Genomic DNA, 25,144 nt, shown 5'->3' on the forward strand with positions numbered 1-25,144 from the left:
TGTTGTTGGTGGTGGTGTTTTTGTTTTTTTGTTTTTGTTTTTGTTTTTTTTAAAGGGTGTCTCTTTAGTCTGGCTTTTTGTACCTCCATGTACTGGCTATTTTCTCTACAGGCACAATCTATGGCTGATTTGACCTATTTATCAGCACAGTGGGCTTTCCATTCAAACCAACTTGCCCAGTCACGGAAAGTAGGCTGCTGAAATGTCTCAGATTTATGGGTGTCTGTAGTGAGCCAGTGTGGCCTCCTGCTGACTCAGAGGCAGAGGAGGCTGCGCAGAGGCCCTGGTGGGCAGGCCTGGAGCCAGAACACTAGGGGCCCGCCCCTCAGGGGGCGGGGCCTACGGCCAGAAGGGCCAAGGGCGGGGCTCGGGACCCATTAAAGCCTGGGCCTCCAGGCAGGGAGGGAGCGCCTGCGTGAGCTGCCAGGGGCAGAGGGCCTGCTGCTGCCTGATTGGTCCGGAGGAGCAAGCCCCCAGTGGCCCAGAGCAACCACGGATCCAGATGCCCCAGGGGACCTACCCGGACTTCCCAGATCTGCCAGGACCCTCACGCCGGTGGAGAACCCCCCGCCTTGGAGGAAACCCTGGGCCCTGCCAGTCTGACAAGGGCTAGTGACCATGAGGCCCCAGGAGCGGCCTGTCCCGGAGCTCCGGCGGGCCCCTGCAGCCCCCAAGCCCAGGATCGCCTCGGGCCCACCGTGCTACCGCCGCCGACTACCCCAATGATGTGGACATGACCGACTGGCCCAAGCCCCCAAAGGTAGCGATCTGGAGGGGGCTGACCCTGCAGGACCCCCTGACCAGATGGATTGGGACCTTTCCCCGGTAGAGGTAGGAAGTGGCCCGGGGAATGCTGCTCCCGAACCCATGGCGGTGTGTTGCAGCCTGGATCCCCACCGCCGTGGTCGTGTGTGAGTGACCACCCCCCCCCCCCCCCCCGGACCGGGTCGCAGAGGTGTGGGAGGGCCTGCGACCCCCTACCCCCCTTCCCTCACAGGGCGAGCCCTCACTGGGCTTGTGCTCCAAACCCTTGTGCTGCTGCCCTGCCCCCAAACTGAGGGCTGGGCTTGGCTTGTACTATAAACTGTGAACTGCTGCCTGCCCTGAAGTAAGGGCTGGGCCTGTGTTGTAACCCTTTTGTTGCTGTGCTGTAACCCTTTTGTTGCTGTGCTGCCCTGAGCCAAGGGCTGGACCTCCCCAGACCGCCATGTGGCTGCAGTCCCCTCTGGGCTAACGGCACTGCCCTCGCACCGGACGCCTACAGTGTCCCTTTCAGACTCCTAATTGGAGGAAGTAATGTATAGAGAAGAGTTGGCCTTTAAACCCTAGTTTGTTTAAGTCAGGGGTCTTAAACTTTGAGGTGGAGTGCTGAAATTTGATCTGGTGGTCTAAGTACAGTATACACCTGAGATAGGCGCACTTGAATTGTGCTTATCTTGGGTTAACAGCTCTGAGGGGCAGGGCATTAGCACCAGCTCCCTGCCACTCAAAGGAGCAGGGAAACTGACCAGTTTGGTATGAATGGAAAGTTGACTGCCACCCCTGACAGGACAGGTTTTCCTGTTCCTGTCAGGGGGCAGCAGCTGAGATGCCGCCTCTGAGAGGAGCAGCTTCTGCCCTTGACAGGAGCCAAGAGTCAGGCTGCTGTCCCTGAGAGGAGTTTCCCCGGTCCTCTAAGCAGCGGGCAGCTCAGACCCAGGCCTCCACTGCCTGTTGCTCACAGGAAACAGGACCCTGACGAGGACTGCTGTGTTGGTCAGTTTCCTGGCTCTCCTGAATTGCACAAAATTTGATTTACATGTGGTTGTGCAAGAACACAACCTCTGGTTAAGCCAGGGTCTACTGTACCAGCGGTACTTTTAAAGGTCAGTAGTAGTCCTACTTTCAACAGCTTCATTAATCAATACATTAAGATGTGAAGCTTTACCATTTAGGTGATGGTTGGTAGCATTATCTGGCCTTTTGTTAATCCACAGGTGGCATGGCTTTGAGCATGTTCCCAGCTACATGCGGGAGGAGGAGTGGGACTGAGCACCTGCCTTGCATGCTGACGAAAATTGAGAGGGAGAGTATTCTTATCTACCAGCTCACATTGTCTTAATGGACCAGATGTAACATATCAACACAAGAGTCAAAGGGAAGAATATTGGCATTCGAGAGGCGTTACAGAAAGATCCTGAGAATAGGATGGATGCAGAAGGTTACCAACAAGGAATTATGTAGGAAGATACAAAGAGAACCTACTGCAGAAGGTTATACAATGGAAATTACAGCTATTCAGGCATACTTGCAGAATGAACAATGAACAAAAAATCAAGACCCTGGTATTCAGCATCATGGATGGTTCGAATAGGAGAGGCAGACCCCCCAGAGAATGGATAGATTGGTGGGGAGCTACTCTACAGAAACTAAACCACTCTGCACTGGACAGGGAAAGATGGAAGGAAATAGTGAGAGAGGCATCAGACGCCCGTGGTGGTTGATGGTGATGATCAATACACCATGAGCTGGTAGCTACTGGTGCAGTTACCCTTAAGAGGGAGCATGTTCTCTTTTTTGTTTTAGGGTAGGTCACTAACGCCTGTGGCTGCTGACCCCTGCTTTTAGGTTTTCACACACACTGCCCCCTGCTTTTCTCTCTCTGTGGCACATATATGTGCTAACGATAGGGTGCCCATCTGTCCTGGTGTTTGCACGAGAATCCCGTATTTGGACTGCCAGGAGGGTGTCCCCATTTATTTTATCAAAGGGGCTGATTTCCCTGTATTTTTCAGATGGCTTCTTCCCCCAACTAGGGGAGCCAGGAGCTGGACCTGCCCTGTGACTGTCCCAGCTTCCCTCATCTGGCAGAGCTGGGTCTCAGACCGCATGGCAGCTTTCCCAAGCTGGGATCTGGACTCACACTATAGCTACCCCTGCAGCTTCCCTTGGCTGGGGGAGTGGGGAGCTGGACTACCTGGCAGCCCAGCTCCCCCTGCCCCCTGCAGCTCCCTTGTGGTGGCAGCCCCCCAACTTCCCCTGGCTGCAGGAGCTGGGAGCCAGGCCCAGCCCTCGTCGCCCCCCCCACCCCAGTTCCCCTCAGCTGGGGGAGCTGGAGCGGCAGCATTGTGGCCCCCAGCCGCTGGAAGGCAAGCGCCTCGCTGGGAGGGTGACAGCCCCAGACAAAGCAGCCAACTCCCAGGCCCAGTAACCAGCCCTCCCGTTTTGACCGGGGCGGTATCATTCCCCTCCGCCCATATGTGGCCCGGGGACATAGGGTGTCCCTAACTATGCGGATCTGGGAAGGTAACTGAGGTCAGAGCCTGGGGGCCTGTGCTGCGCGTGTCCCGCATGCTGCTGCCTCTCTACAGAGCGGCGCTGACCGGCTGCCCGGGCCGCGCTGCGTGTAGAGCGGCCAGTCGCCCCGGCCAGCCGGGCGCCCCCTGCTGCTGCGGCGGCTCGCTCAAGCGGATGCTCTTTCCAACAGCCCTCCCCCGGCACCTGCAGCAGCAGCAGCCGCCCAGCGAGGCGGGGGAAGGGGGCGGTGACTGCGCATGAATGGTCACAGCCCGGGCTGCCCCCTCCTCCTGCTTGTAGCTTCCCTCCGCTTGGGCCGTACCAGCCGCACGCTGAGAGCTCGTCTTCGCCTTCCCTGGCGCCGGGCGGTGAGTACCGCGCGTCCTCCCTTGCCGCAGCCGGGGCGGCTGGCGGGGCGCGGCGCGGGGGAGGAGCGGGGCTTTGTTCCCTGCTGCTGCTGCTGCTGCTGAGCCCGGCTCTGCAGAGGGCAGGATCCTTTGGGGTGGGTTTAGTATTTAAGATCGGGGCTCTCGCGGGTCCGGAGAGGGGGCGCCCAGAGCTGTGGGTCAGACACGCACACAGGAGGCAGATCTCCTCCTTAGCTGTGGGGGAGCCGGGTACCTTCCGTTTTTCTTTCAAATGCACAAGGTTATGATTGCCAGGGAGCGGGATGGAGCTTTGTCATGGAGATCCAGTGACAGAGCAAGGATGTGAGGCGTTATGAGCCACGCACAGTGAAGACGATGATCTCCGATTGTTTTTTTTTGTAGGTGGGATTTCTCTGCCATTATTACCTGCGGGCTCACTGTAATTTATTGTACATTATTGCGTTAGAAAAAATACCCTAAAGGGGGAGAGAGAGCTTTACGTCTCTGGCTTGGAAAAGCAAGGTAAATTAATAATGTAGATTTTCGTTAGATTGACCAATGTGCTAGTGACTCCATTTTTCTATGACAACAACCTTCTGCATTTGAAAGAAAAATGGAACCTTTCAGGCTACTCAGTTAGATAAAGAGTAAGTCTATCTTCTTCCTCCTGTGTGCCTGCCTGTCTCATACACACAGTCCTGGGTGCCTCCTCTCCAGCCCCACTGGAACCCAAATTTTAAAACTGGCTCACAAGCAATCCTAACAGATTATGCGCTCTGCAGACCAAAAGGTTGTTTAAAATCTAGTCTTATAAAGAGAGTGACAGATGGCCATTACCAGATTCTGTGTCTGCCTAATGCATGCAGAGCAGCCATTTGGTGAAATGAATTCAGGTGGAATAAATGGACCCTGTTTGTTCTAGGTGAGGAGAAATTAAGAGGCAGAGAGCAAACGTTTATGATGGTGTGCCAATCTGAAATGTGTAACCCATTAAAAAAAACTGGGACTATTTCATTTCTGAGAGCAAGTGAAAGGGCAAAGTTTAAAAAGCACAGCATAAATCCAAGTTATTCCTTGTACAGGTTGAACCTCTCTAATCCAGCAGCATCTGCAATCTGGTGTAATTTTAGTTAGCCAGAAATCCACTTATGCGTGTGGCCAAGTTTCCTGTGGTCCCATAAAGTTTGTTTAAAGCCACCAGTCCTGGCTCTCAGTGTTCTGTTCTGTTCTTTAGCTGTTATTTATCCCTAAATGGCTTCTGAGAGCCCAGAAAGCGGTGGAAGTGTTGGTGATGCTTCTAGACAGTATTGACCTCCCGCAGTTTGGCAAATTCTGTTGTTAGGTGCCAGTCATGTCTCGAGTGTGCCAGACTGAGGTTCCACCTGTCTTCCCACCATAGCTTCATGACATACTTCAAAATCTGCCAGGCCACACAGTAGCAGACTTAAAAGTAGCTATCCTACAGCAAAGAAATTTCAGGACCAGACTCCACAGAGAAATTTCTGAGCTACAATTCATCTGCAAATTCGATGCCCTCAGCGCTGGCTAAAACAAAGACTGCGAATGGCTGGCTAAATACAGAAGCTGCTTCCCCTCCCTTGGTGTTCACACCTCCAGATCAACTGCTGGTAGTAAGCCTCACCCTTGCTGACTGAGCTAACCTTGTTATCCCCACCCTTGCTCTGGCTTATTTATACCTGGCCCTGCAGATTTCCAAGACCAGCATCTGATGAAGTGAGTCTGTGCTCACGAAAGCTCATGCTCAAAACTTTTCTGTTAGTCTATAAGGTGCCACAGGACCCTTCGTTGTTGTAAGTTAAAACCGGAGCAGGAAGAACGAGGTGGGGTAACTTTACTTAGCTAATTTTTAACCCATCAGTTTTCCAAAGTGAATTAATAGGTCCACTTTATTTTATCCTGGCAGAAAGGTAATCTAATAAATGCTATGAATCAATGCAATGCAAAAATTAATAGCTTTCTAACTCCCTCAGTCTCCTCCCTTTCAATTTCACCTATTTGAAAAAATCTTAAGCTGATAATGGAAGCTGTGCCTGTAAGTTCTTTGAGATAAGTCTACAGTATTTTACTCACTTTATTGTCATGTATTCTATTTTCACAGGTTAGAAATGGCCACCAGAATGACAACTACATTGCTTTATAATATGGCATTTTTGCTAACATTTGGATTGGCTTTGGCTTCTAGTCACAGTCCTAGGACCCCAGATAGAGTTTCCGAAGCAGATATTCAAAGACTTCTTCATGGGGTTATGGAACAATTGGGCATTGCCAGACCACGAGTAGAATATCCAGCACACCAGGCTATGAATCTAGTGGGTCCACAAAGCATCGAAGGTAGTTATTTCTTATGTTGCATTTTATTTCTTTTCATTCTCTTGCAGTCTTTAGGCTGTAGGCTAGTGTTTCTCAAACTTTCTGAGACCACGGAATACCAAACGAAAATATTTTTAATGCGGAGCCCCATGAGAATTTTCTTTAAAAAAAAAAAAAAGGAATGATCACATCAGAAAAAGAAAAGAATCCAACAAACAGCAACCTGTGCAGCAAAAACAAAAATAAGTAATTTGATCAGGTATCATAGCAGTGAAGAAGTAACATTGTATCTGCTTTTAATAATAGAATATATACTATCAGTGTGTGATATCAAAAAAGTGTCAGATGCTTGCAGTACACCTGTGGGTGGTTCATTGAACACCAGCGTTCTGTGGGACATAGTTTTAAGAAACACTGCTGTAGATAGTCGGTCTATGTGTGTGCCCATGTTTCTGGTGGATGTGCAAAAGTTCTATACCATACAGTTCTCCAGTCTGGGCCTTAATTTTTCCTCAATTTAAAATCCCTGTATCTATCCTTTGTTTTGTAATTACTGTCTCTTTGTAGGCTAACTGGTCTATAGAGTGTATTGACAGGAGGAGAATATGGAGGTTTGTGTGCACCTGCTTCAGGCACCAAGTCCTCCAAGGACTGGAAAGGGGAGTTTCTCACAAGGTTCTGCCCCAACGTGCTATTTCTGTCATGCTACTTGTACCACATAACCAGTACATGTCCTGTGCTTCCAGTTTACTGATCCCAATTAACCACCTGTCTGTATATTTGTTACTATATTTTTGTGTCAAGCAAGTTCATTCTGTAGGGAAAAAAAATCTGGTGCTCTGCATGGGCAGTGTAATGGAGTACACTCACCTCTCATTAGTGTCCCCTGGATGATTCTCTCTCTCTCTCTCTGACTCTGCGCTGCAGTCAAATCATGCAGTCTCTCTGTGATGAAAGCTAAAGCAAACCCTTTCTGGGGTACAAGTCCAACAGTACCCTCAACTGTCTTAAACTTTGTGCCCCCTTTGGCATAGAGCAGTGCCCCTGGCTCCTTCCATAAGGGCAATGTCTTTGCCCTTCTACAGCTTTTCCAGCCACAACTCTCCAGTTGGGCCACTCAAGTTCAGTTCCTCTTTTGGGGTACCTCAAAGACCAGGTCTCTTCCCTCCAGTGGCCAATGAGGGTTTGGGGGTGGCCCAGCCCCACTCACAATGCCAGGGTACTCTCAAGGATCTCTCCAATAAGAGTTGCTGTGACTAACCCAGGGCACCATCTGCTCTCTTTCAGCTCTAGCAAAGAATTTTTCTTGCTCTGACCCTGCAGCTCTTTTAAAACTAACCTGCTGGGCCCTGGTTGGCTGCTTCCCTGACAGCTGCTGTAGATAGTTCAAAGAACCTCTCTACTGATCTTTTCTGGGGTGGGTTGTGGTAGGACCAAAAGGTCTCCAACAAGGAGGCCTAGGGCCTAGTCTACTTTGCCACAGGTATGTATAGCCCAAAATGGCTTAAACCTTTCTGCACTGACATACAAGATAAAAGCAAGAGACCTTATACAAGTGAACACTTCCTATGTCCTTTGAAGTTCTGTGCAGCACACCCTCAAACAGTGAGTGGGTTTCCATGCCGTGGGAAGCCAGTGAACTAAATCCCTGTGTAGTGGGGAGAGCTTTCCTGTCCATTGGAGGGCTCAGGGAGGAGGTTGGAAAATGGAGATATACTTATCTCATAGAACTGGAAGGGACCTCAAGAAGTCATCAACTCCAGTCCCCTGCACTCAGAGCAGCACCTATCACCATCACTGACAGATTTTTTTTTTTTAAGTCTGTTCTGCCCTAGAACCTTGAAAGGCCCCCTCAAGGATTGAGCTCACAACCCCAGGGCTACGTGGCTAATGTTCTAACCACTGAGTGGGGTGCCCAGCACTTCAGGAGGACATGGGGCCTGGGTGGCACAGGAACCAGCAGCAACACGGCCAGTCTTGTTCAAGAGAAGAAGGGTTGGAGGCTTTGTGGAAGGGGCACATTGGGAGTGGGATGGATGTAGAGCAGGTGTTGGAGTTTGAGGGGAGGAGTTGAGTGGGGAGCAGGGCAGAGGCAGGAAGAGGTGGAGCAGGGGCATGGCCTGGATGGTACTGGCTTGGAGGGTGGGTGGGAATTGTTCTGGGCCCTGCACCTCCAAGGGACCAACCTGGTAGAAGAGATCAATAGACCACACGTACTATTCTGCTTCATATCCTGAAATAGTGGCCAAAACCTCTTGCATAAGCATCTGGGCTTGTTGGGGCTTAGAAACCTGACCTGCAGCTCCTCAAGTTTGCCATGAAGAGCAGAACTTGGCCATTGTTTCTTTTCAAAAGATTTGGCCTTGGCCTACCTTTCTGAGCTGATTTGTGTGAGAAGTCTCCATTGAATGACAATTTTCTTTGTGCAGACTGCCTAAAATATCTAGTTCGGGGTTTGTTTCATAAGAAGCAAGATATTTTAAGGTAGTTTAAGTATAATAGTATTGTAGCATTTATGAATATTTGTGATGTAACGTCTGTTTTTATTTCAGGGTTCATAATTAACAGTTAAATATATATAACATAGAAAATCCAGTGTTAATAAAAGACATGTTAATATGTGATTTGGTGAGCCAGTGGAAAAATAAAGCTTTGATTGTGGCAACAAAATGTGCTAACTCAAGTTAGGCCGAAAGCAAGTGCTCCACCATAGCTTAATACTATTTCTTCTTCGAGTGGTCCCCGTGGGTGCTCCACAGTAGGTGTCGGGCTCGCCTCGGCACCGCAGATCGGAAATCTTTTATCAGTCTCCGTCGGGTCGCACATGCGCCGATGCGCACTGTTCCTTCACGCGCCTTCGGTCACATGCGCGATCTGGTCCCCGCCAGTTCCTTCTCAATTGCCAACGGCTGCAGATGGATTCCACTCCGGCTCCAACGCCTGAGAAAGATAAAGCTATCTCTTAATTTTGTTAATCTTGTTAATAGTTATTACTTTGACAGTTTAGTTAGCATTGTTAAAGTTGTTTCATTAAATGTAGATATAGAAAGAAAAAAAAAAAGGGAGAAAGAGAAGAACGGAGGCGGCTGCCTTAAGCGGTCTGCTATCCTAAAAGCTGTGAACATTGTCTTTTTGCCAGGACTGATTAGCTGTTAAGTGCCCTATTAACATTCAAAGACCAAGCCCTTGGGCACCGGAGCAGGGGTGCCCGGCATGGGACCCAACAGTGCTGGAGGAAGCTATCCACGTGGCACCGTGCACAGGGGCACCAAGCACGGCACCCACAACGGCGCCGAGGTCCCTGGCACGGGAGGGGGCAGCACCTGCTCCGCAGGGACAGGGAAAAGCAAAGGCCAAAACATGGCACTGCAGCCCATCCCCAGAGGCCACCACGTTGCCGTTATCGCCTAGCTCCCCCGCAGAAATACATCGGGCAGCAACTCCAATGGCTTGCTTCAGACCTCCATCCCCGTTCCTTCAACCACCATCCCTCTGGCTCAGACAGCCTTCACCAATCTCCAGTAGGGACCCATATGAATACTATCACAGAGCATCCCCACCACTATCAGCGTCATCACGGAGGTCACGCTCGTCTAGACCCCACATGTACGTTTTCCGATCACGGTCTAGATCCCCATCACCAGGCCCTTGCCCCTGCTGTTATGGCCGTCCCTACCATACCGAACACTGGCACAGGGGCTTCAGGTCCGGAGGTAGATCCCCACTCACACAGTCTCACTCCGTGAGAAGGACACAGCCTCCCCAGGCGGATGTTGGTCCACAGGCCCTGGACCTCCCCTCTGAATCGTCAAAAGGGCAAGCATATGAACAAATCCAGGAATCGGAGGAATTAGGGGAGGTATATCATAGCGACACCTCTTCGTCTTCCCTAGATAAGGGGACTGTCCCCGGGGATATTTCCCCCGGATGACCTTAGGCAATTCCAAGAACTATTCAAGAGGGTAGCACAAACACAGGACATTCACATAGCGGAGGTGCAGGGGAAACATCATAAACTCCTGAAAAATTTAAGACCCCTGGCTTCATCTAAGATCACTATCCCACTAAATGAAGCGATTATGGAATCGGCCACCAACATATGGCAGACTCCAGCCACTACCCCTCCCACAAATAAGAGGGCAGATAAGAAATACTTTGTTCCAGCCAAGGGCATGGAATTCCTGTTTAGCCACACCCAACCAAATTCCCTGGTAGTCGAATCATCACGGCAGAGATCCAAGACACCCCAATATAAATCAGGAGGATCAGAAAAAGATGGGAGGAAATTAGACACGTTCAGTAGGAAAGTCTGTTCCTCCTCTACCTTACTGCTCAGAATGGCAAACTATGCAGCACACCTGTCAAACCACAACTTTGACAATTATTCCAGACTTGTTTCCCTCATGGATTTCCTTCCAGAGGATAAGAAACCGGTGCTAAAAGCAATCATCCAAGAGGGCTACGCGGCCTCACAAACAGGAGTCCAGATTGCCCTGGACGTGGCAGACACGGCAGCACACTCCACAGCAGTGGTAATGCGTGGGGAATTGTGGCTCCAGACATCCAGCATTCCCAGAGATCTGCAAACAAAAATCGTAGACCTTCCATTTGATAAACAGAAGTTATTTGCAGATTCAACTGACTCGGTCCTACACTCCAGCAAGGACTTAAGAACCACACTTAGGACCCTGGGTATATATACCCCTCCGTACAGGAGGAAGAAGTTTTACCCCCAGCAAAGGCGCTACGCTTATCAACCTTAGCGTTCACAATACCAACGGAGTTATGACCAAGGGCGCCACCACCAGCAGCAACAGTATAGGGCCCCCAGAGATGCCCCCAGCAGGGTTGCGCACCCTTGGGGCAAGCCCTGAGACAACAAATTTGACGGGTATGTTGAGGACTGCAATATCAACACCATCCCTCAATGCCAATCCCAGCACATGTTCCACCATCGGCTCAAACTGTTCTACTCTCAATGGCAGAACATCACCACAGACAAATTGGTACTGGAGATTATAGCCACGGGATACACGATCCCCTTCCAATCACTACTTCCACCGAAACCGCCACCCAGTCCTCCTTCAAGGACCTCTCCCACAAGACGAGATTAAAACAGGAGGTGGACCATCTCATGTTCATAGGGGCAGTGGAGAGAGTTCCGGAACAATTCCAAGGGAAAGGGTTCTACTCATGGTACTTTCTAACAGAGAAGAAGACAGGTGGCTGGAGACCAATCCTGGACCTACGGGCCCTCAACCAGCACCTGCGCAAACAGCGTTTCAGGATGATTACTATTGCCTCCATACTTACGGCGTTGGATGATGGAGAGTGGTTTGCAGCCCTCGACTTGCAGGACGCGTATTTTCATATAACTATTCACCCGGCACACAGACGTTTCCTCCGCTTCACAGTAGGCAGGGAGCACTTCCAATACAGAGTTCTTCCGTTCGGTCTCTCTTCGGCACCCAGAGTGTTCACCAAAACACTGGCGGTAGTATCAGCTTACCTACACAGACAGAGTGTGTTCATTTTTCCATACCTGGATGACTGCCTACTGAAAGGGGCCTCAAAGGCAGAGGTCCTACGCATGATACACGTCACTACAAACACATTCGCCTCGTTGGGCCTAGTTATCAACCTCTCGAAATCAAAGACCGAGCCTACGCAGAATATAGAGTTCATAGGGGCACGCATAGACTCTACTACATCAAGAGTATACCTGCCTGAGGCCCGTTTTCGCACCATCAAATCCCTGGTACAAGTGATGATGTACAGCCCCACAGTGCCAATCCTAACATGTCTACAACTGTTGGGGCACATGCGACCACCATGTTCATGGTACAGAATGCCAGGCTGCATATGCGGAGCCTGCAGCATTGGCTGGCGAGTGTTTACAAACCAATAGTCCATACCATCCACAGGGCAGTATCGCCCACAGCGGAGGTGCACAGGTCTCTGGCATGGTGGGCAGATCCCAAGAACTTAGTAGTCGGGGTGCCCTTCCACCAGCCACGAATTGCGATTTTTCTTACAACAGATGCATCCCACATGGGATGGGGAGTGCACATCAGCCACAAAGTAACTCAGGTGCTATGGTCCCCCGTGGAAAAGACATTGCACATAAACATACTAGAACTCAGAGCAGTGTTCAACGCGTGCAGACGCTTTCAGAAATACCTGCACGGCAAAGTAGTCAGGATAAATACCAACAACACCTCCACCACGTTTTATATCAACTGGCAAGGAGGGGCCAGATCCCGTGCGCTATGCATGGAGGCAGTCCAGTTGTGGAACTGGTGCATTGCCAACAATATAACGCTGAAAGCCTCATACCTACCCGGTGTCCACAACGTGAAGGCAGACCAGCTAAGCAGGCGATTTGCGCTCATGCACAAGTGGCAGATCCGTGCCGATCTGCTCCAACAAGTGTTTCACAAATGGGCGGGGTCCCCAAATCAATCTGTTTGCCACTTACAACAACAAACAATGCCCTCAGTACTGCTCCAGAGCAGGCATAGGACAGGGATCCTTGGGGGACGCCTTCATGGTGCCATGGAAGGGCCCTCTACTCTATGCGTTCCCTCCCACATCAGTCATTCACAAGGTTCTAGAGAAAGCCAAAAGAGAGAGAGCACGTATGATGCTGATAGTCCCAACCTGGGACCGACAGCAATGGTTTCCTCTGCTTCTGCGCATGTCATGCTGCCCGCCACTCCCCCTACCAGTAGTGCCGGACCTTCTGACGCAGGCTCAGGGGTCCATAGTGCACCCACACCCTCAAAGACTCCGCCTACAGGCGTGGCTAGTCCATGGCTCAGCACCTGAGAGAGCACATGTTCGGAGGGCATGAAACACGTCTTGGAGTCCAGTCGAAGGACTTCCACCAGAAGGACTTACGCGCAAAAGTGGAAACGATTCATCTCCTGATGCTCTTCCAAGCAGTTGGCGCCTCAGGGCATCCCTATAACTGCAATTCTAGACTACCTGCTGGAGCTAAAACAAGACGGACTCTCCCTATCTTCTCTAAAGGTCCATCTTGCAGCTATATCAGCGTTTCAACATAAAGAGGGAGGACCAACCATATTCGCCCACCCTGTGGTCTCACGGTTCCTAAAGGGGCTGGTAAACCTGTACCCCCCTCGGAAACCGCTATCGCCGTCATGGAGTTTGGACTTGGTCCTCCACACACTTTCGGGACCACCCTTTGAACCATTGGCCACGGTACCCCTCCGGCTACTTACCCTGAAAACAACCTTCCTTCTCGCCATCACGTCAGCCCGCAGGGTGAGCGAACTCGCAGCAATAATGGCAACGCCACCCTGCACAGTATTCTCAAAAGAAGTGGTAATCTTACGATTACACCTGGCTTTCCTTCCAAAGGTTTGCTCAGAGTGCTACAGTAATGACCCAATAGTATTACCCTCATTTTATCCTAAGCCTCACAACTCCAGCAAAGAGGCGCGGTTGCACCTACTAGATGTAAGGCGGGCATTGGCCTTTTACATAGACAGAACTAAGCCCTTCCGGAAAATGGACAGGCTCCTGGTGTCTCTTGCACCCAGGTCGAAAGGGGAAGGCCTATCCTCACAAAGAATTTCAAATCACATCGTATCCTGCATAAGACTGTGCTATAAGCTCAGTAAGACCCCTCTGCTAGTTCCGCCCAGGGCTCACTCCACCAGAGCGATGGCAACGTCGACAGCCTTCTTCAAAGGCATCGCGTTAAAAGCCATCTGCAGAGCGGCGACTTGATCATCTTACAACACCTTTGCCAAGCATTATGCCATGCACCGGGTGTTCGATGAGGATACACGCTTGTCGACAGCAGTCCTATCAAGGGCAAGCTGCACGTAAGCGGACACCCACCTTGTTAATTGGGGTCACTGCTGGGTAGTCACCTACTGTGGAGCACCCATGGGGACCACTCGAAGAAGAAAGAGAAGTTACTCACCTGTGTAGTAATGATGGTTCTTCAAGATGTGTCCCCATGGGTGCTCCACTACCCGCCCATCCTCCCCGCTTCGGAGCTCTGTTTTCGTGTTTTTCAGAAGCATCCGGGGCGGTTGGTCAAGGAACTGTCGGGGACCGGATCGCGCATGTGACCGAAGGCATGTGAAGGAACGGCGCGCATCGGTGCATGTGCAACCCGACGGAGACTGCTAAAGATTTCTGATCTGTGGTGCCGGGGCGAGCCCGACACCTACTGTGGAGCACCCAGGGGAACACATCTCAAAGAACCATTGTTACTACACAGGTGAGTAACTTCTCTTTTTCCCCCAGAAATGCTGAACATAACAATTTTTTCCATGATGAATTCCTTGTCACCCCTATTTAAAGAAATTCCCTAGCGAAAGAGTTATAATATGGAGGGTTGGATAGGTGCTGAGTAGAAAAAATGTAATTGTGGATTTATCATGGTCCTGTAAGGACCTTTCATTTGTACCGCTGCTAGTGCAATTTTCATTGGCAACTAGTAGTTTTCCAACCCCCCCCACCAATGATTTTTAATAGGGAATGAGGGGGGAAGTGGGGACTGCCTTTTTGTTTGTGTTCAGAGCACCTGAAGTGTGTATGGTTGAGCTGTTTGCTTTTTATGGTTTTGGTTACTGGGGTTTTATTTATTTGTTGGTTGTTCTGTCCCATTTGTATTTTGCCAACTTTTGAGAGGAACAAGTCTCTCTTTTTCTTAGACAGCCAGAGGTCTGGTGTTTTCTTAGATCCTAATTGAAGGAATGATTAAACTTGTATTTTTAACAAGGACATTTTTCTTCCTAGGTGTTTGCTACCAATTTTGACTTAACATGTATTAACAAAACCAAATACAGTAATTTAAAACTGACTGACTAAAAATTGCTTGCCCAAGTTGTTCAGATTTCACTTTCTGTGCACTGGTAATGTTAAGCTAGTTCTCTAACTATCTATAGAGACTTCCAGTGAAAGCGTACACATTTTCAAGATTTTGTTTCTTCTTGATACATCAGAAAGAGTAAAAAGTCACAACACTACTTTCTGTCTTTTTCCAGTCCCATTTAAAGGTAGTCAGGTTGGTTTGTAGCCCAGTTAGTGAAATTTAGTGTTTCATATTGATTTTAAAATTACAAGCTGCCATCTTATTTTTAAGCTTTGTTAAAATTGCTAAAATGAGATGCTGCTTTGTTTTTTTATTTTATTTTTGTTTCTGTGAAAAACAGCATTGTGTTTAAATGAACAATATCCTTCAAATTTAAAATATATTTAAAACCAGATAGTCCCATCAAACATTTCTTTTGGTAAAATATATTAGGTAATTATCACGCCTGTACTTTTGTTTGTGCTGCATGCTTTTTCTAATGTCAACTTCACCTCCGTTAGTAACTGTTAACGTATTTTTTATTGTCAAATCTGAGGACAAGCTGGTCATTAATGAGAATCTTTTATATTTAGTAATCACCAAACAGACTTTCTATGATTAAGTCTGTGACAAATTCACCTGTTGCTTTTCCTTTGTTGTGTGTTCTCTTCTTTAACATACATCATTCTAAAGTGACATTTTTCTAGGGCTTCAAGCAATGAGGTATACATACATGGGGATACACATGTCTCATAGAACTGGAAGGGATCTCAAGAAGTCATCGAATCCAGTCCCCTCCACATGTAGCAGGACCTATTACCATGCCTAGCAGATTTTTTTTTCATCTAACCTGCCCCAGACCCTTGAAATGCCCCCCCTTAAGGATTGAACTCATAACCCTGGATTTATAAGGCTAACGCTCTAAAAGGCTTTATCGCTGTTTCTGTGAAGCTTTCCTTTTGCTCCCGTACCACCTTCATGTTATACACATAGGGCTTCTGTGCTTGCCATTGTTAGGAGCAGCGTATTCTTTTGCTCATCCTTCGTGTACTTGCCCCTGTGGCCTTCATACACAGTTCATATGGTGGTTTTGAGCCATTTTCAGGAATGATGGGGAAGGTATGTGCAGTTACGTGTGCTTTGTAGCAGCCATTCCAGTGTTACCACTCACCAGGTCTTCCATCACTCTGTGCCCCCTCATATGCCAGCTGCCATGTATTATCGTACTGAGGAGCAGAGTGGTATTAAAATAAACCCTTTGTTGTGAAAAGTAACTTTGCACAGTAATAAGGTAACAAACTCCCTAATGCTGTGTTTAGCTGCAGCCTGTTTCTGGGCTTCTTTGTCTCTACCTCCCTAGCAGAAAGGGTGTCATGGGAAACCTGTGACAGCATCAGAGAGTAGCAGAAGTCTGGCCTCTCAGTTTCTATAGCACAGGTCACAGGCTGTGAATCCCAGTGATGATCGAACCTGGCGGTATTCTAAACAAAAAGAGCTCTTAGCCATGCTTCTAGCAGTTTTCATTGCTTCTCACCGACTTAACAGATATCAAAGTCTTCAAGCACCAGACAGAGTAACAATCTTGGAATCTTATTTTAGAGACTAAAAGGTGTCACGGCAGCAGATTTTTAAAAGCTGCATTAGCGTGGTGGAAACAGCAAGTTCCACTGGCATAAATACAAATGAAATGAAAAAATTTAGAAATCTAACTCGGAGAACATACCTGTATCAGTGAGCAGATGGTGTGCTACTTGCTAACTGCTGGAAGACGCCATATGGATCCTGTATGATAGTGATGGGATAAGTGCAGCTGTAGTATAATAAATCAAATTTCTGTGTAACCTTTTAAACTTTCTAGGAAGCCACACGTTCTTTGCGGTCCATCAGGCAGATTTTCTTTGCAGATGTGCTCCTGATCCATAATCCCACATTAAATAAGAGTTCAGGCATTTTTAGTCTTAACATTATCTTTCCTTGTTACCTTATCTTCTTCCTCTCTGTAGCAGGGTTGTCTACCAAGGAAAAAAACCTGGGAAGCAGGTGGAAAGAATAAAGGAAAGTTTTACTGAGCTTTTTAGTCACCATTTAAACTGATTATTGAAGTATTATGCAATGAACACTCTCTGAACTTGAAGAAATACATCACCAAGAGAATAATGGTATCCTGTCTGAATTAATGCATGATAATTTAAATGAATTGATGAGGTTTGAACAAAACAACATTCTATTATCATTTAGCGAAAGGTTGGCATATGGACATGGGAATCCTCCCCAGCATTTCAAAAAACATTATTGTACGCTTAGCGCTACCCAGAACATAAAGAGAACACTTTCCCTGCCTACAACCTAACACATAATGCAGTCTCCAAGAAAATACATCTCCATGTTTTGGGAGTACAGCTTTAACATTCATGCAAATTATTATGGTTAAAAATAGTGGAGTCTGGAAGTATGTAGAAATGAATCCACATGAATCCATATAGAAGAGCAGTAAAACCACATTTATGCACAGGGGGGCACCAGCTGCTTGGCTGGAGCAGTTTATAGCTTCCCATTCACAGTAATAATAAGAACTGAAATTGTCTCCTCTTCATTTCTTTATCATTAGGGAAGCACTCTGCCTCCTACTCTGCCAAATAACATTTACAACAAAATGTAAAGCAATTGGTGTTTTCTTTTCTGTCCTCAAAGAAGTTTTTTTGAGTAAGCATAGTATAGATGAAAGGTACTTGCATGACAGCCCTGTAAGGCTGAAGACTTTGAGCCACAGAAAAGGCACAGCACAAGCTTCAGATGTGAAAGCTCCTCTATTGTTTCTTAACCATCACCTGACCGCTTTGCAGGGATTGGGGCATACTTAAAACATGAAGATATACCTATCTCATAGAGCTGGAAGGGACCTCAAGAGGTCATGGAGTCCAGTCACCTGTATTTGCAGCAGGACGTATCACCACCCTTGACAGATTTTTTTTGAGCTAACCTGCCCCATACCACTAATGGTCCTCTCAAGGATTGAATGTACAGCCCTGGGTTCACAAGGCTAATGCTCTAACCCCTGTGTTATCCCTCTGCCCTTACATCCCTTACATTTCCATTAATGATTCATGGTACATCTATACCACAAAGCTTTTAGTGCCATGGCTTTGTCAACACAGTCTTGACAGTGTAAGCACTGAGTACCAACAAAAAAATCCATCCTCACACGAGCCGCATTTGCTTCGTCATCAGGAGAGTACTCTGTTACATCTGCTGCTGATGGCCCTGAAGGTGTCTTGGGAAAATGACAGCTGAAGATCAGCAGACATACAGATATCATGGCTGTGTCCCCTCTGCTCTAGTGACATTTCCTATGCTAGCATCTGGGGGGGGGGAGGTGATGTAGGGTTCAACAAAATTATGTCATTGTATGGGGGTGTACCTCACACAGTTACACCTCTTTAGAGCCACTTTGCACTGTCAATATGGTGTAGAGAGATCACATCACAATTTGGGACTTGGGTTATTATATCTGCTCTTTGTTGATTGATTTCTGGTGCATATACTACATAAAATTGCAATCCTAGTGGGACTGATTTTATAAAAGTATACATGTGTGTTGGTGTGCTCAGGCTTTGTTCAGTTTATCTAAAAAAATCCCACCTTTCTCTGAGACATTGTTCTCTTCTTCTTTCCATTTCATACAAATGCCTGAAGTCACACAGTAAGTGAAGTTATCAAATCAATATGGGTGCAGGTTTTAGGATACCACAGCTTTGGCAAAGAAATTGAAAGGGGGCATTATGTGCTTTTTATCCATAAAAATAGGTACTGGAATTAACATCTGGATATGATATAGGTTTCACTAAAGAATACCTGCAGTTTTTTTCTTTCTGTATCTCTTTACAATTGGGTTGACCAAGGTAGCCAAGAAATTAGATTGTCTTGTGGTGTTACAAGTTCTAAAACAGCAGCAAGTTAGGAGCCAGATGACACAGATTCACTGTGGGTTGTGGGGAGAATGTACATCCCCTTTTTTCTTGATGTGTGACAAGTCTTATGGCTCAATGAAGAATTTGCATTAAAATCATTTAAAATCATACCTTTATCTGTGCATGTTGAGAATAATGAAATCATGTGAAAATAAGGAGCTAGGTCCCAGATGTTTAGATGCCTAACTCCCAGTGAGATGTAATTTGTACTATCAATAGATACTTGGATTTCTTGGCTAGCTTACACAACCTGGGTGGAAAGAAAGACAAAAAAAATTGTAGTTGAACTTTTTAGTAAGGCCTATACAATACCCTGATGTCAACTACAGGGAGAGTTAGGTGCCTAAATACCTTTGAGGATATGGGCCAAAGACATTTATTTCAGGCAAGACCTATACTTGTGGTTGGAGACCTGGAGAGGAGCAGAGCCAAGAATTCCTAAGTTCTAATTCCATTTCTGCTGATCGCTAGCCTTGGGTAAGTCACATAAGTGGAATTTTTCAAAAGTGACCCCTAATTTTGTCTGCTTCTCTGTTCAGAGGCTCAACTTCAGACAGTCAGAGCCTGGTGTTCAGAAAACTGCCAGCGTTCAAGCTTCTGAAAATCAGGCCTGTGTGTCTGAATGAGGCACCCAAATTAGAAAATGTGTCCAGTAACCTTTCTGCTTCAATTTTGCCCTTTATAAAACGGAGGCACATGGTGTGATGGAGTCGGCGTGTGTGTTTGTGTGTGAGAATCAGGCTGGATGTGTGTGTGACAGGCAGAGCAGCTTATAGCGGCAAAGAATGACCCCCTGGAACTGTAACCTAAGCTGCCACTTAACACCTCTGACCTGAACAAAGAGCAGAGAGGAGCCAAGCTGGGTTTTGAATGGAGGGGCAGTTGGAAGCTGGGGAGGGAGAGGGAAGGCAGCCAGCCTGTGCTGAGGGGGAAGCTAGACCCCAGGTGGGGCATCCCTTGGGCTCCTCTCCCCAGGATGGACTGGAATGACTATCTCTGCCTGTTAAACTGACACCTCTGTACTGAGCTGTGCCTCTGTCGACTATAATAAACTTCCCATTCTGCCTGCTGAGTGAGAGTCAATCCTGCCTGTGGATGGGGTGCAGTGCTTGGGGACCCCTGAACCCCATTACACATGGATTACCTCATTGAATGTTGCAAGAACTGCTTAATGAGAACTCATTAATTAATTCAGTCTGAGTGCATGCACAGAGTGCCTCACATGGCATGTGACCAGTATTCATCACTGAATTTGGTCTCCTGGTTGAATCATTAGCCTCCCTGGCTTGAACACTGATCCATGCCATCCAGTTTTTCAGTTAAAACATATTTTGCCTGAAGATAGCATCTTCCGTCCAAGGATTTCAAAGTGCTCTGCAGCCATGAGTGAGTCTCAATCCTCCCAGAACTCTCTGTGAGGTAGGAAAGTATCGTTATTCCTATTTTCCTAATGAGAAAACTCATATAGTGAGGCTAAGTGACCTGCTCAGAATCATGAAAACTCAGAAGACCAAGTGGCTCATGCTGTTTATTAGCAGGCTGTAAATGAGAAGGAGGGAGTTGTGTTATAGGATTAATTGAACATATCTGTATTGATTTAGTACTAGCCACAAAATAATTTAAAAGCCTTTCTGGAATACTTTTGGGGTCAGAAGTAAATACCTATGTAGTAGACAATCATGCTCTCAAAGTAAGAGGACTTATTTGAATGGGATTTGGTAAACATACAAAAGTAAAATGTTAATTCTTGATGAGACAGGCAGAAATAAATGAAATGTAGCAAAGGGGGCTATTGAGGGAGCAGTGTTGGTTATAAGGTGGCCTATCCCAGTTGACCATTTTTATAATATCTAACATGAGCAAACCTGGGCGTGCTCTGCAGGATTTTTTACCTTTTATATCTGATGTTCATTCTTCCCCCCCATATGTCAAGACAATTCACTATAAAGAAATTTGCTTTTATCTGTTTTGTAAAATAGATGTATGAAAACAGATTAGGGTTAAATTCTGGCTTTTCTTGGCTGTGGTGTGAGGAGTGGGGCTGTGGCATTCGAGCAGCAGTGTCCTGAGGCATTCAGCTTGTGCTTCTTATGGGAGGTGCACTGTGTAGTGTCCTTTTTGCTGCTTCTGAAATGAGTAATATGTGCTCAGCCATGAGCCAGAGGGAAGGAAAGGCACAGCTTTGTCCTTCTGAGGCTGTGAAGTACCACCATGTGTAATAGCCAGCATTCCCATTCCTGAACTAAAAAGGGTCCGTGTTCTATTTTTCTCCTCATACTCTGTTTTTTCTATAAGTCTTCATTCTGCCCAAGCCACAGAGCTAACCACTATTTTTAGTGTCCTCTGAAGTACTAAAACTACTAGCTCCATGTATGTGGAGCACCCATGTCTTGACTCTGTCCACTCTGACTCCGCTGTCATCCTTCAAGTCCGTCCATTAAAACAGAACTACTTTAGGAAGGCTTGCAGCAGGCCTTCTTCTTTTGAGGAAGTATTCACTAAGGCTGGCTGTGGCCAACACTTGGCCAAAACTTTGAAATGGCCATGCTAATGACCAAATCAAAGAATAGTAACGGGGCACTGAACTGAATATTCAGCGCCTCATTAGCATTCACATTCTCAGACAAATGGCCCATCTAGCCCAGTATCCTGTTGTGGCCAATACCAGATGTTTCTGCAGGAATGTACAGAACACCACACTTATCGAGTGATCCATTCCCTGTCATGAAGTGGCTGGTTTTTGCATTGCAAGGTTTAGGGACACCCAGAGCATGAAGTTCCTTCTTTGCCCATCTTAGCTAAAATGCACTGATGGACCTATGCTCCAGGAACTTATTTTAACCCAATTACACTTTTAACCTTCACAATATTCCCCAGCCATGAGTTTCACAGGTTGACTGTGTATTGTCTGAAGTAACTTCCTTGGCTGGGTCTACACTAGAGAGTTTTTGTCGACAGAATGGGCCTTCCATCGACATAATTGAGGGCGCATCTACACATTTAAAGCATTCTGTCGATAAAATCTTGACAGAACTCTGCATTTTCCTTGACAGTATTATCCCTCAAAGGCTATGTCTACCCTAGAATCATTTGTCGTCAGAAGTCATCTCTGTCAACAGATTCAAGCCACACACTTGTTCTGTTGACAGAGAACTGCCAGGCTGTGCTGCTCGCTGGTGCCAGAAAGCGGAATGGCAGCTCTGCAAAGAGGGCCACCTGGCAACCAGAGTCCCTCTCTGTTGACAGTACTTTGTCCAGAGGTTTTTTTTTTTGTTTTTTTTTTTTAATGCCTCAAATTTTTGGGGGTTAATACTGTTGAGGCAAATGCAGATTTCTGTCAAGAAATCTGTTGATAGAATGCTTAAAGTTTGTAGATGCTCCCTGAGTTGTGTTGACAGAAGGCCCCTTCTATTGACAAAATTCTGTAGTGTAGACTCAGGCAAAAATTTGAGACATAACAACCTCCGGACAGAGTACTATCGACAAAAGTGCAGTGTAAACACTTCTATACAGATGGTGTTTCCAGTTGCCTAGCAGCCCTCTTTGCAGAGCTGCCATTCTGCTTTCTGGCACCCGAGGGCAGTGCAGTCTGTCAGTTCTCTGTCGAAAGAGCAAGTTGTATGTAGATGCAATCTGTCGACAGATGCTTTTAGTGTAGACATAGCCCTTATGTTTCTTTTAAATCTTTTACCTATTAATTTCATTGGGTGATCCCCAATTTTTGTGTTATGTGAAGGAGTAAGTAAAATGTCCATATTCACTTTTTCCATAAAATTCATGATTTCCTAGAGCTCTATTTTATCCCCCTTTAGATGTCTTTTTTACTAAGATGAACAACCCCAATTCATTTAATCTGTCCTCATCTGTAAGCTTTTCCGATGTCCCTTACCATTTTTGTTGCCCGTCTCTGTACATTGTCCAATTCAAATATATGTTTTTGAGACAGGGTGACCAGAACTGCACTCAACATTCAAAGAGTGGGCATACAATGGTTTTATGTAGCAGTAGTATGATATTTTACATCTCATTATCTATCACTTTCCTAAAAGTTCCTATAGTTATGTTAGCATTTTTGACTGTTGCTGCACATTGAGCAGATGTTTTCAGGGAAGTATCCACAATGACTCCACATTCTGTTTCTTGACTGGTAGCAGCTGAATTAGATTCTGTCATTGTGTATTTATTGTTGGTATTATGTTTTTCAGTGTTCATACTCTGCATTTATTGATGTTGAATTTCATCTGCCATTTTGTTGCCTCGTCTCCCTGGTTTGTGAGATCCTGTTCTTCACAGTCAGCTTTGGACTTTGCTATTTTGAGTTAATTTTGTGTGGTTTGTAAACTTTACTACCTCTCCCTTTTACCCTTGTTTCCAAATCATTTATGAATACATTAAACAGCACTGGCCCCAGTAAGGATTCTTAGGGGCTCTCTCCGCTGTTGAAAACAGATCAATATATTTTTTTCCTATGCTTTCATTTTCTTTTTTTAAAACTAGTTACTGGTCTATGAGAAGCCCTTCCCTCTTATCCCATGAGTGGTTAGTTTGCTAAGTAGTCTTTGGTGAGCAACATTGTCAATGGCTTTTTAAAAGTACGAGTATACTATATCCATTGGTCCGTGAGTCTTGTCTGCATTTATTGTTCCTTCTCAGAGCGTGCATGCCAGCACACCAGAGAGAGAAAATCCAATCAAGCCGATAAACTCACAGAGAAAAGACAGTCTGGGAGAGCCACTCCTGATCTGTAAAACAGCTTGCAAGGGGTATACTGAAACCATTGGGATAGCACCCATGCCATTTGTTTCAGATATTGTTATTATTTATTTATTATGATATGCACAGGATCAGATTCTCTATGTGCTAGGTCCACTTTGGACCAGTATTTGGCCTATAACAATGAGAAACGGCTAGTAGCGCATTCCCCATGTGCAGTGAACTCTGCTCCAGCATAGTTACCTTCATGCTTGTCACCTCGCATCCCTGACATGGTGGGGGAGATGGTGGGAAGAAGGCATGATGGAACAGGCTTATGACACACCTGATGTTTGTCTAACATCAAGTGCCCCCAGGACTTTATACCAGTATGTAAGATAGAGCTGCTGCTTGGTGGATCTAATTTTTACAGGGGCCGAGTGGCTCAGGACCACGGAGCTGCAGCTCCCTGAGCATCCCCCTTCTCACTGCATCTGTACAGAGCTTGGACGTGTTCAAGAATCTGACTTGCCATGTTTAAAAACACACAAAACTTAGTTTTGGAGTGAAGGTTTTTAAGGGGCTTTTATTTGGGATCTGGTATTCATCTGGGATACTTACTCACCACTGGTATTCATGTTCTGTGTTATTGTTAATTCTTTCCTTTCTAGCATTGGCCAAGCCACCTCTTGCCTTAATTATCCCCTCTCTTTGGCTTTAAAAATTTGACATTAATTTTGAGTTTCAGCGCAGATGATAAAAGTCTGCTGCTCACTTGTTTTGTTAAATTGACTCAGCTGATGGCAATGTTCCCTGACTGTAACTGATGGGGGTTCCTAAGAATTGTTCCTAAGAATGCAGGTTTATTTGGAGTGTGATACCAGTAGATGGGCAGCAGAAGTTAGGGACAGATTTAAATGAGACAGGCTAACTGAAATTGTAGCGGACATGTGATCTCAAGAGAGGGTATTCAATGTCCGAATGGGAAAATTATTGCACTGTTATTCTGCCTTACCAGGAAATGTGTTGCAATAAGTACTTTGTTAAAAAAGAAGCAAAACTGAGTAAGTTTTACTGTTCTTAATCAGTTTTATTTTTTGTTGAAATTTTCTGAGTAGCTGCCGTGGTGGCAACAGCCGGGAAACACATATACTCCCAAAACTGCATTTCCTTTGTAGCAATCCAGGATGCATACAAGTTCTGGTGTCAGCATCTAGCTGCATGCATGCAGCATTTGAAATTGGATTTATATCTATCTGTCTAATCATTTCCAACTTCTTATGACTGTTACAGGGCTGTGGTACACACAAACCAGTCCACAGAAATCCAGTACAGAAAAGACCCTAAATGTTTACCTGGTGCCTCCCTCTGTCAGTACCAGATTATTCCCTATGAGTTATAGCATATTTTTCTAGTGCTTTGTCCAGTCCAAATTTGAATGACTCAACATTCATCCGCTTCCTATGGGAATGTAACAGGCTTCACCAATGAGCAGAGGTTTTCTGATATTTAGTTTATTTTCTTTTCGACTTGATGTTGACTAGGTCTTAAAATGAGAGAGCAGTTCTAGATGTGGGAGGGAGGAGGCAGGAAGAGCTGCAACTCTCTGCATGCCCCTATGCAGGTATCATGTTAATGTAGTATTCACCATTATGTATGAGTCAGTCACATCCATT

The 25,144-nt window shown here is 46.4% G+C and overlaps 1 protein-coding gene across 1 annotated transcript in view; it reads left to right on the forward strand.

Moving 5' to 3' along the window:
* Positions 1–25,144, forward strand: part of LOC142014415 (neuroendocrine protein 7B2-like) — a 69,090-nt gene that overhangs the window by 24,185 nt on the left and 19,761 nt on the right. The window contains exons 1-2 of the mRNA XM_074996952.1: positions 3,577–3,644; positions 5,764–5,996. Coding sequence (XP_074853053.1) covers positions 5,771–5,996 — 226 coding nt within the window. The 5' untranslated portion in view covers positions 3,577–3,644; positions 5,764–5,770. Of the gene's footprint in view, positions 3,645–5,763; positions 5,997–25,144 lie in introns of the transcript that reaches the window.

Source organism: Carettochelys insculpta, chromosome 6 (assembly GCF_033958435.1).
Source record: "Carettochelys insculpta isolate YL-2023 chromosome 6, ASM3395843v1, whole genome shotgun sequence".
NCBI lineage: Eukaryota > Metazoa > Chordata > Testudines > Carettochelyidae > Carettochelys > Carettochelys insculpta.